Raw genomic sequence first — 12,240 nt, forward strand, 5'->3', positions numbered from 1 at the left:
TGTTCCCATCACATGAGAACTAAGTTTTCTGTCAAGGTTGTTAGAAACTCAGACAATGCTTTCTCTTCAGCAATGCTAAAGACTTCGTGTTGCAATGATAGTACAGCTTTTGGATCTTCTGTCCAGGAGTTTGATAATGGGCCATTGTGCCTATTCAAATACTCTGAAAGTTTTCATAATGAGCACAGTGCTGTGTCATCATTGCTTTTTACTGCAAAGATTGATTGGGCCAAGGAAGAGACAATGTTTGACATCATGTGAGAAGGAGGCAACATGAAATCATCTCCATTTCCAGCATATTTGGTTACGAATTTAGCAGAAGTGAAAGGAAATTAATGTAATTTTGGCAAGATGGAGAGAGAACTAGTTCAAGACTACATAAGGATTAATCAGTTGCTTTGAATGAAAACTGCTGCAGACAAATAGTTTAAGAAGTCTAAAATAAATTCTTAAGCAAGAAGAATTTTATTCTCTGGTATTATCCATTATATGTATGCATACAAGGAAACGATGCTGAAAATTCAGGCCTGAAAGTTTTACTTTGATGGCACTCTGTCTTCACTAGAGACACAGAAAAGCTGTTGGAGCTTTCAGTGCTTTGTTTGTGACAAAAGATGTATATTAAAATATTTTTTTTTCCCCTGACTGCAAGGTCAGTTAATATCTGTCCTCTCTGGTAAACAGATGCTCCAGTGAACATAGGCTGTTCTTACTCTCTGAGCAGCTGCTGAAGTGAAGATAATGTAATAAGAACCATTAAAAAAAAAGGGGTGGGAAGACACTGATCAAACTGATGATTGAGAAGACTTTATATTAAGTAGGAAGAAAAGAGCAATGACTACTGTGCAAGTTTTTTTCACAGCAAAAAGGAATTTTGTCTGCTGGTTTGCATAATGACAGGCTGATTAAATAACTAATAGTAAACTAAAAAAAACTAATAGTAAAAAAATCATATTGTTAAGACACTTTCTTTGAGATTTACAATTTTATTCTATGCAACCAGTATCTTGAAGAATGTGATTTCTGCTTGAAAGAAAGTAATGTGTTGCTTATTAATAAGTTGGGCTCTTGTAATGGAAGACATGAAGTTATACAAGATGTATTTCTCTTAAATGAATATATGCTGAATGGTTTACAGCTCATAAAAGCACGTTTTGCTCTATTTCCCTGGTAAATGTCTTTTTGGTGCAAGGTTTACAAGTACTTCTAAAGCTTTTGCAAAATAAAGCAGTCTTGCAATGAATTAATATATTTCAAATACAATATGTGGTAGGTATCCTTGTACAATAACACTGATTTGACAAATGGTCTTCAAACATGTTTTGGGTTTCAGTTCTGTTGGGATATTTGTAATCACCCCAGTCATTCTGGAATCTTTTACCCATCCCCAAATAAGTGACTAGCTCTTTTGTGAGTAAAGCTGCTTTATTTTAGCTAAGTTGGGCTGTTGTTTCCCTCTTCTAATCACTCAATCATCATGCTTGGAAGAGACTTTCAGGATCATCTAATTCACTTATTAAGCCACCAGCACTATAACCACTCCTGAACCTATCCCCTGTGCTACATCAAGTCCATTTAGTGCTACAGCCACTTTTCTTATTGCCTCTGTTAGACTCGATGGATCTGCTGTGTCAATACCTTTAAGGAAAGCCAAAGTATTTTGCAAGATTTTCAGCTCTTTACTGTAAAGCTTTCCACATATTCTTTGTCAAGCAACTGATCTTTGTAACTAGCTAATTATCTTAGAGCAGGTCTGGCAATACTTTACTCTTTTATGCGGAAGTGATAGGTTTTGGCCCTGACAACAAATAAAGAATGATGTAGCTGCATGATGTTGGATGAAAATGGTAGATCACAGCTTTGCATATATGGAACATCTTCTTACTCCAGTTTCTGTGTATAGTGTCCCCTGCATTCACATGTTCAAGATACCAACAGAGGAGACTTCATCCAACAGGTCATCCAATTTTCTGTCACCTTTTAATGAAGCTCAGTGTTGTCTTACCTTATCTAAAGAATTCCACCTCTGGGTGCTCCCTTAATCCTCATTTATAAGTCTTGCAGCTTTCACCTCTGAGATTTGATTGCCCACAATCTGTAGCTGTATGAGGGAAACCTCATCCTGTGAGAGATCCTGTAACACTAAACTTTCGCCCTTAGGTGGAGCTTGACTTCTAAATTGTTCACAGTCCCTTTGTCACTGGACTGTAGTGAATTACCATTCATCCATCAGTACTATTATTCTCAAAGGTGAATTATTCCAAAAGTACTTATGGTAACAACTTCTTTGCTGTCTTTACATAAGCAGTTTGTAGCTGTTCTTTTCTGTGTAAAAAAATTCTTTTCCCAAAAGAGGGTTTTACTTAGAGCATGAACTTTATTTTGAAAAGAAATATTTTATTTGCAGAACTTGAGATAAAGATCATTCCAAAACTGTGTTGTGCTATGATGCAGTTTATTCTGCTGTGAAATGCTGTAAATCCAGACACAAGATGTAATTTATCACAGCATAGCTTTGGTCTTCATCTTTGTTCTGGTGTGTCAGTATTGCAAATTGTAGGTTACTGCCACGTCTCTGTATCCCAAAGCTACATTCATATCTCTTTGCATCTAGTTAAGCATTGCAGGTTGTTTTTATGGCCATTTCATTCCAAATTAATCTTTTGCAATACCTTCTTGCCACTGCAGTGTCCGTAAGTCTGGGTATAATCTCTGCTATTATAGGCAGAGTGTACATAGACAGTGCTCTCATGTGATAGCTTATGACAGTGAGACAAGTCACTGAAATATTGACCTAAGATACTTGGTAAGCTCAAAATGTCTTTTGTACCACTCAGCTGCACTCTTTCTTCAGCTGGCTCTCTTTTGAGGTCAAAACATGCATCACAACCCATGGGCTGAGTGTCTCCCTTGCCTTGGTGCTGTTTGGTCTTGTTGATTGCTCTAACCTTCCACTGTGCTCTGGTTACTATTCCTCATTTGTTGTTTCTCCTACGTAACCCCTTCCCAGCAAGGTCCTTGTGCTTTTGGGCAACACCCTCTCCTCCTGACAATTGTAATACAAATTATAATTGCATTTTGGGTTGATTTTAGTTCGGTTGTTTTGTTTTTTTTCCCAGGTGGCATCTGGATTGTCTTATTGTCTTCTAGCATTCATAGTCTAGCATATATCAAGACTAATATGGGCTAACAAGGTTTGAAAAAAACTTTAAAAGACAAAAGCAAAAAAATATGGGGAATTATTGGGCAGAAACTCTGGTTGTGATCCAGACAACTCCCTGTTACTTTTTTATCTGGAAAAAAGTGACATCTCCACAAGAAATTGTATGAGTGTATTTCAATGTTTTATTTTGTGTTATTTACTTACAATATGCTTTTCTGTATTGGGTGCTATGGGACAACAATTGCATATAAGAGGCATAGTAGGGTAACCTTTGCAACCATAACTTTGTGCATTTACTTTGACATTCATCTGGCCTTTGTAAAGCAAAATCATCCACACCATTTTTTGTCTGTTGCTCCCTCACCTCCTCCACCGCGTCAACTCCTAGCTCAGCCAGTTATAATGATTTTAAAGACAGTCTATCAGTAAATGGAAATTGTATGTCTCATCTGACTTCTGACAAAAATGGTACTTTCATCTTTGCATGATTGTGTATAATTTATTCATAGGCAACACTTGAATTTTAATCACAAGAGTACTGTGATAAATCTTTTCCTGGGCTTTTATATAGGAGTGAATAGAAGGCCAATTGGCTTAGTTTCAGTGCATGTCACGTCCGTGCTCCTTCTTTTGTTCTCTGGTTTTTGCATTATAGCTTCCTCTGCTTGCTTTTATGTAGAAGGGGAATCCTCTGAGACTGGCTGCGTTTGTTTGTCATTACTGAAGCAACTCTTCCCTGATAAAGGAAGCTTCTTCCCAGGAGTTTTTTACAGCAAAGACCCCCTGGGCAGTAGATTGCAGGACCTGCTGGGGATATTTTAGAGTTCCTTTTTAGCTTTCTGGCTGAGTCTTGCCAGTCTGAAGGTTTGCCATGGTTGCTGGCTTGTGTGGGATCTAGACACATAAGCCTGAAATTTGAGAGAAGCAGTGCACCACAAGCTTGATTCTTTTCCAGTCAATAGCTTCATAGAACATTTGTAGGTTTGGAAAAGTTATTTAAACCAGCCCTTTTGGTCTTCAGTGTTAACACAGAAAAACCAATGTAGTGCTTCAAAACCACTCCCCTGTGGTACTTAGAATACCTTGGGTTTTGCTACTGAATATGAAGAGACATACTGGTGGCACAGAGAAAAGGGATGGTAAGAGATCCAGGAATAAAGCACTGTCCTTGCTCTTTCTATGTGAAATGATCCAAAGACTACCTACTGAAGTTTCCAGGAAGGAAGATCTTATCTTTCCTTTCACTGTACCTCCAAAAGTAACAAATCAGCCATTAGCTGCTTTTACTTTATGGGTATCATAACATATGGAAGTCAGGAATAGTTTACTCTCTTCTGATCAAGGTCTGTGTTGTCAGTAGGAGTGATTGAGGTTTATTTCTGTTATGGCAAGGTGGACTTTCTTCTACCTTGTACCTGCTGAAATAAGTTACAAGTTGACACTGGACTTTTGAGTATGTATTTCAGGAGCACTATCTGTTTAACTAGACAAGATTAAGAACTAAACAGTGTAACTGTTCTTTCCCTCTGCAGAATTGACCCCTGAGGAGAAAGCCTTGAGGATTGCCAAAGCTATGCGTAAGCAGTCATCAGAGGTAAAAGAGAAATGGGAGAACCTAAATGCCAGTGCCAGTATCTGGCAGAAGCAAGTGGACAAAGCATTAGAAAAACTGAAAGACCTTCAGTGTGCCATGGATGACCTTGATGCTGACTTGAAGGAAGCTGAAAATGTGAGGAATGGCTGGAAACCTGTAGGAGACTTACTCATAGATTCATTACCAGATCACATTGAGAAAACTACGGTGAGTGTGGAGCTCCAGAAAAATATTTAGTTTGTTTGTGTGTCAGACCTCTCCATTCTAGTCCCTTTAGTCATATTAGATATTTTTACACTGTATGCTGAAATTCTCATGTGCAGTATAAAGTCTTTAAAGATGGTATCTGAAATCTCAAATAAAGTCATGCTGGCCACATTCCTTGTGTTGGCTGGGATTATATAAGCACATAGATCTGTTTGGCCATCAAATGTAACTTTCTTGTTAGATAAACACTTATAGCTTTTTTAATCATACAGAAATATATACATAGTTTTAATTTCTGTTCCTTAACTTTCGCAAACTTAACGTCTGTTGTTTGTATGAGTGAATATTTGCATTTACTTTTACTTTAGCCTGGTTTCTCACCAGGGTTATTTCAAGCTGAAGAACATATACTACCCTATAAAGTTGTGGGCAAACCAGTTCTTGCTGCCTGGATTCCATGCAGGGCTCAGCATCCCAAGGCATGGCTGCTCTTGATGGGTAATAGCCATCCCCTTCATGGATTGGGTAGGGACCTAGTAATGCAGAGCTCCCCAAGAAGGGAGCTGATATCTTTTGATAATTAGCTTTTTCCATAAATCTGACTGGAAATAGTGCAGTGAATATCATGGATTCATGGTGTGGGTATGCATATGTAGGTAGATTGCTGTTTCGGGCAAATTCAGCATTTACTGCTAAGCTTCTGTTTCACAAACACAGATTTTCATTTTTTAAGCTTAAGAATGAATATGGCAAAGCATTAGAAGGCCCTGGGGTTGTGTACCAGACCATCCATATTTTCAGTATAGGGTGCTGGTGTTAGAAGTATAAAATGGGCTGCAACCAGGTTTCTGTAGATATTCTCTCTATGTATACAGTGTCTGTGAATTCACAGGGCTGCATTATTTCACATATGGTAATGTAAGTGTCTTCATTCTCCAAATTGTTACTTTTGAGGTTAATGGAACTGAAATCTTTAAAACTCAGTCAAAGCTGTATTAATATACAGACTGCTGTTGATTTGAAAAGAGTAATGAATCTCTTCCTCCTTCTCTTATATTTTAATATCAATACTAAAGCAAGAAATAAGAAGCTAATGCTGAATAGGTCCTTGTTCTCATGCTAAGAAGTGATTTGTCATATCTTAATGGCTTTTTCTGTAAAGGAGATGAAAGCAAAGTCTTTCAGATTGTCATTGTTGTGGAAAAACTGTAACATCTGCTGAAGCAGTAGGGGCCTACTGACTGTCCAGAAGCCCAGCATTTCTTTCTTGACATTATGTTCCCTCATTTCCTTGGCCTGATGAGGGTGATTTTTGAAGAGAGGTAAATAATTGAATTGTCAAAATACTTTGTTTGCATCTATTTTGGGTTTGTTTCCCAATGTTTAATCAATCTGTTTATAGGATTGAACACTTAACTGATCACAGCAAGAAAGACATTTGATGCATCCTTTTAACTGTAACTAAAACTTGCATCAGTTTTGTCTTAATACTGTATTTAGTTCGATTTGATTCAATAAACCTTTTACTTTTTTTTAGTCATTGTAATAGCTTTACTGTCTGGTTCTAATCAGGTAAAACATTGTACTCCTTTTCCTTAGAAGATACATTCCTTCATGCTTTGCTAGTTCAATAATAGTTTTTAAATTGCATTTTTGTCAGCTGCTTTAATACTGGAAAGCTATAGCTACTGAACAATTTTTTTCTTCAGAACAATTGGCAGCCTATATGCTGCTAAAGCTCCGAATACAGCATTAGGTATTTCCTTTTGCAAAGAAAAGCTCTAAAGCCATACAGCACCACAAAAAAAAAAAAAAAAAAAAAAAAAAAAAAAAAAAAATTTAGGGCTACAATTTGCTTATGGGAATTTCAGTGAGTTTAATACTGTTTTTCCTTAAAGGTAGATAGGAGAAATGCTGTAAGAATATTAAAGTGAGTGAACTTTCTTTGGTGAGAACTGACTTGTGTGCAATTGTTTAGCATAAATGGCCGCATTGGGCAAGTCAGCGCCATGTGGAGTTTACAGTGGCTTTTGTGCTGCTCAGATGTCAGTTGAACATAAGTGTGTGTTTCTTACCCTTTTAGGCTTTTAGAGAAGAAATTGCTCCCATCAATTTAAAAGTTAAAACAGTGAATGATTTGTCCAGCCAGCTGTCTCCACTTGACCTGTATCCGTCTTTAAAGATGTCTCGTCAGCTGGATGATCTCAATATGCGTTGGAAACTTTTACAGGTATTCTTCTGAATATGTGCAGTAGGTGTGGGGGAGGGAGATTTCTCACTCTCCTCTGTTTTCTTAAATGATTCACTTGCTACCATTTGTTCATTACTTCTGTCACTAAGGTGTTACTCTGTTAGTACCAGTGCAACAAAAGGAGCTGCCTTTCCTGCTGTAGCTTGGCCAAAATCTTTTCCTTTCAATCTATTTCAGCAGTTTCTTCAAACAGGAAACTGCATGAAAGTCTGGGGAATAGTGGGAACTACTGCTGCATGGGTTTTTTTGTCTGTCACTAAAAACTGCTATAAAAATTTCTGTTGTGTTTCCAGCTTTTGTGAAAGCTGATTTATTTTGTCTTTGAATGTTCAGTTTCTGTGGGAAATTTCACTTCAGGTGATTTGAGAATTTAAAAAGCTATAACAAGATATAAGCAATAGCAATTTAGCATAAAAACTAAAGAAGAGGATATGCTGAGAGATTCATATTGCATAGTTAAGATTATTGTGCTTAAATGATCTGAGAAAGATAAATCAATGTGCCTGATTACAGCTGAAACTCATACATAGTTTCACAGTGAATGATTTAGTGAAGTTTCTTATATCAATTAAAAGTTAATTTTTGAATTTTTGAAATTTCTTCTGTTTTGTGGGGGGCTTTTTGTTTTTTTTTTTTTTTTTTTTTTCTTTTTTTTTTGGTTTTTTTTTTTTTGTTTTGTTTTTTTTTTTTTTTTTTTGTGTTTTTTTTTTCTGGTTTTGTTTTGTTTTGTTTTTTTTTGTGTTTTTTTTTTTGTAGGAAATACTTATCACATCTCTAGTGAAGGTGGTGGGAATGAACTTCCAAAACCTGGGCACCAGTTTCGTGCCCAGTAGTTTTGAATGAGTCACTCCTGAGAGTCAAAGCTGTTATTGTGTCATATCAGACCTTCCCTTTCCTGATATCATTTGGTAGTAGGGTTTCTTTACTGACTTTGTTTGTGAGGTTTTTTTTTGTTTTTTTTTTTGGGGGGGGGTTGGATGTTGTGTGTTTCCTGTCAAATTTAGTTAACCAAGCAACCAAAGTACTGCTGGGTGTGCTACTGCAGTTTCAATTAAACTGAGGGGAGTCATGTCATCCAGTGAAGCACTATCTTCCAAAATGGTTCTGTGCTGGAAAGGCAGCTGAGATCAATGCAATCAAACAGAGACCTGCTGACTATGGGAATTTGGACAACAGAAGGGTTGGGAGGAGGTCAGAAACTTCAGCAGTTGGCTGTAGTCACCATGAAACTGCTGTAGTTTGTTATTGATCTACAGTTCTCTCACAAGAACACTGCAGGATAGAAACATGATTCTCATTAACCAGATGAAAGAAAAATATGTAGCCTTGAATAGGTGGATGTCAAAAAATTGCTGTGACATGCAAACAGATTGTTTTCACTGAAAGAAATGTAAACAAGTGATTTTCTTATGACCTTGGTGTTGCAAAGCTCATGCAATGTGGATTTTGAGTGTGTGTTTATGTGTAGGTGTCTGTAGAGGATCGGCTTAAACAGTTACAGGAGGCACACCGAGACTTTGGACCTGCATCACAGCATTTTCTTTCCAGTAAGTTCCTTGAATTAATAGATACATGTAAGATGTGATGGCTTTCTCAAACACTGACTGATCTTTACTCCAGGCTTAGCCGTGGCTTGAGGAAGTTCCTCTTCCATGGTATTATCTGTCTCCTTATTTTTGTAGGGGTGTTTAATATGTTCAATGTTCATAACTTCATTGACATTTTGATTAGTGTGCTTCCCACTCTATCTTAGATGGTTGTGCCCACATTGCTTTACTCTTGTCCTTTGCTGCAATGTCTGACCAGTGACTGTTCCAGAATCTTTGCATGACCATATCTTTTCATCCTTTGCCAACTCTTTCTTCTTCTTTTTTTTTTTTTTTTTTTTTTTTTTTTTTTTTTTTTAAATCCATGTCATACATTCCTGGAACTTCAAGTAAAGGACTGGGGAAAGCAAATTTGCATCATTTCCTCAGGATCTGTCCTTGCATCTTTTTAATAAACATTTCAGAGCCTATAATCTCACATCTACTAAGAAGGCAAAAGCTGAGTTGATATAATTGTTACACATAGATAGATTTTGGTATCAAGATCCACATTGGTTTCCTGATGTCCAGCCTACCTGCTATCATCAGAGCTAATGAGATAGCATTTTAACCCAGCACCTCTCCAGATTTTAACTGAGAGCTTCTATAAAAAAGATAACATTATTGCAGGAGTTGAGAAGTCAGCATAAAAATGAGCAGCTCTTTCCCAGAGATTCTGAAATAGTGTATGTCACTGTTTAGCTAAACTGCTAATATAATATAAATCACTAAATAAATCTTGATTTTTTTTTTCCCCTGGCTTATGGTACAACCATGTTCTTAATTTGAATTTGCAGTTAGTTTTTCACTAAACCAGATGCAGTGTATATAAAATATTACAGCTGTTATGCAAATCAGCAATTCCTGGAGCTATTTTGTCCTTTTTTTAAATGGACAGAACAAACAACTTTGAAAGTGTATGGTTTATTTCTTTTTTAAAGCCCTACTAGCCCACAGTTGCCACGGTGGTTTTGTAGCTCTTGTGGTCTCAAACTTGTAACCTGGTCAGTACACCTATGTAATAATTTGTTTAAAAGATTATAGATAGAGCGCTACCTCTGGCACTGCTGAAGAATGCAAATTGAACTGTTTGTAAAACTAGTCAGTCTAGTCTCTGTAAATAAAACAGACTGGAAAGCAATGTACAAGTGTTTCTCAGAATCTAGCTCTCTTACTCTAGTTGAGGGAGAATCAGTGGAAGAGGCCACATGTGAAACTTGCCAGGAAAGGTTGGCTGGTTTTGTTTGTCTGGCCTGGATTGTTCCCTTGAATTGGCTAACAATATGCCACAATAAAACACCATGTTCACAAGTCTGAGTGGTGAACTGGCTTTGTTGCTGGTTAAAACATCCATAGAATTATGTCCACAGAGACTGTGCAGTGCCTTATCAGCATTCCTCAGCTGTGTTTAGGGAATATTCTTCAGGCTTGAGGAGACATTCAGTTTCTGTTGCATACCAAAGTAAAAAAGGGGAAGTTTCCAGGATAGTTTCCATGTTGGTAGATACCACAAAGAATTACAGTTAAGTAATACAGTTTTAGAAAAACAAGTGATAAGTATTTATTCATTTAAGCCATTTGTTAAGAACAACCTCTTTCCCCACACCAACTACAACTAAAGCATCTTTAAAAAAACCAACAACAACAAAAAAGCCCAACAACCAAACCTTTTCTAGAGCTTTAAGAAGACAGAGTTATAACGTGTACCTACAACTTTATATAGTATTTGGTAAATGTAAGTCAGGAACAGTAACTTCAGAAGTAAAATAATAATAGAAAAAAGCCTAAATATAAATAATGTGGAATAAATCTGGAAAGTTGAAAACTTTATCCTGGACGGTTGAAAGACTGTATTCTAAATCAAAATTTTCAAATCTTTTAAGCAGCAATAAGTGACTTCTGGCTGTGAGGAACAAGTAGAGTAGTAGTCTTAAAAAAAATGATCTCAAACTCCTAAGACTGAGATTGATTATATATGTATGTCTTCTGCAAATCTTCATTTCCAAAGTTGCACTTCTGAATTATAGAGGGCAGGCTTTTATCTGTGCTTATCTAACAGCAGCTTTTTTCAGTGTACCTGATGAGTAACCTACCTGTTACTCATCCTCCAAATATTAAGAAGGAACTGTAACTTGCCATCACACCATTTTCAACAGATTAGATCCCAGCTGTCATTTAATCAGGAATTTTTGCTAGCAGGACGCCTGTTTCTGCCTGTTCATCAGATTCACAGAATGATGGAATAGCTCTGTTTGAAAGGGACTGACCTCAAAAGATCATGTAGTCCAACCTTTTGTGGAAAAAGGAGCCTAGATGAGATTGTCCAGCACCCTGGTTCCAGCCTTGTTAGCCCAGTGATTTCATCTCTGCAGTGGCTGGAAATGTTTCTTTACTGAAATAACACAGTGCAGCATTTGATACTGCTGTTTGACTTCTTGGAACACCAATTGTTGGATTCCTGCAGACCATCACTATGAAAGGGCTTCAAAATATTTTGGAAGACTATCAAGCAATGTATTAGCCCTTTGTAACTTGTTCTGTGTTAGGAGTCTGAGGTAAAGCTGTATTAGTAGGCCACTGCAATCTACAATCCCTCTTTCTGCTGAGCTATTTATTCCCTCCCTTCATTGGGAGGCAGAATTTGGTTGATTTGTTTTTCAGTGCTTTTGAGATGGAAGGTAAGCACTTTTCCAGTTAGTTACTGATCAGTAAATTTTATGTATCCCTAACACAGATCAGTGTAAAGAATCCTTATAATCCAGTGTTTGCACAAAGATTTTTTTGCTGCCTCCTGTCTTTAGAAATAGTAACTTGATTTTTCTGTAATTAATTTTTTTCCAAGGCTGACAATCCACTCTCTGTTATGTTTCTTGTATGCTTTCTAAGACAAATGTATGAACCACCACAGAGCACTGACGCCACTTGTTCCCTAACAAACAGCTTATGTCTCCAGTGGCTACTCAGAGCATCTCTCAGCTATACTAATATATGCAGGCCTGCTAGAGAATGCCAAGTTGATAAATACTATGCTCAGTTTTCATCAGTGATTTTTGAAAGAGAAACTTTCATACAACAAACTTTCATACAGACTTTAATACAACAGAAAGCTGGCAATGTTTTACAAAGTTGTTCCCAAATAAATAAAATATTACTTGTTCCATAATAATTAATAATTTAATTGATTGCATTGTTTAGTTCATGTTTATGTCCTTTCAGAATTTCTATTTCTGTCATAGCAAACAAATTCTTACTTAGCTGACATAATAGTTCATGTACTAGAACAGGAGGCATCATAGGTGCCAAATTGCAACATTAAAGAATGAAACTCTATATGAATATTTCTTAAATTATAAACCATGATATTTTGTGTGGTTTAGGAAGAGGTCACAGCCATGAAACCCTTGTGCCCACTAGCTGGGAGCAGGGCAAGACCTATCTC

At 36.9% G+C, this 12,240-nt stretch overlaps 1 protein-coding gene across 5 annotated transcripts in view; it reads left to right on the plus strand.

The window, feature by feature from the left end:
• The window catches only part of UTRN (utrophin), a 329,881-nt gene that overhangs the window by 250,583 nt on the left and 67,058 nt on the right, over positions 1-12,240 (plus strand). For all 5 annotated transcript variants that reach the window (XM_056488825.1, XM_056488823.1, XM_056488826.1 and 2 more), the window contains 3 exons: positions 4,696-4,964; positions 7,048-7,194; positions 8,684-8,762. In XM_056488825.1, coding sequence (XP_056344800.1) covers positions 4,696-4,964; positions 7,048-7,194; positions 8,684-8,762 — 495 coding nt within the window. The remainder of the gene's footprint in view (positions 1-4,695; positions 4,965-7,047; positions 7,195-8,683; positions 8,763-12,240) is intronic.

The sequence above is a fragment of the Oenanthe melanoleuca genome, chromosome 3, assembly GCF_029582105.1.
Source record: "Oenanthe melanoleuca isolate GR-GAL-2019-014 chromosome 3, OMel1.0, whole genome shotgun sequence".
Classification (NCBI taxonomy): Eukaryota; Metazoa; Chordata; class Aves; order Passeriformes; family Muscicapidae; genus Oenanthe; species Oenanthe melanoleuca.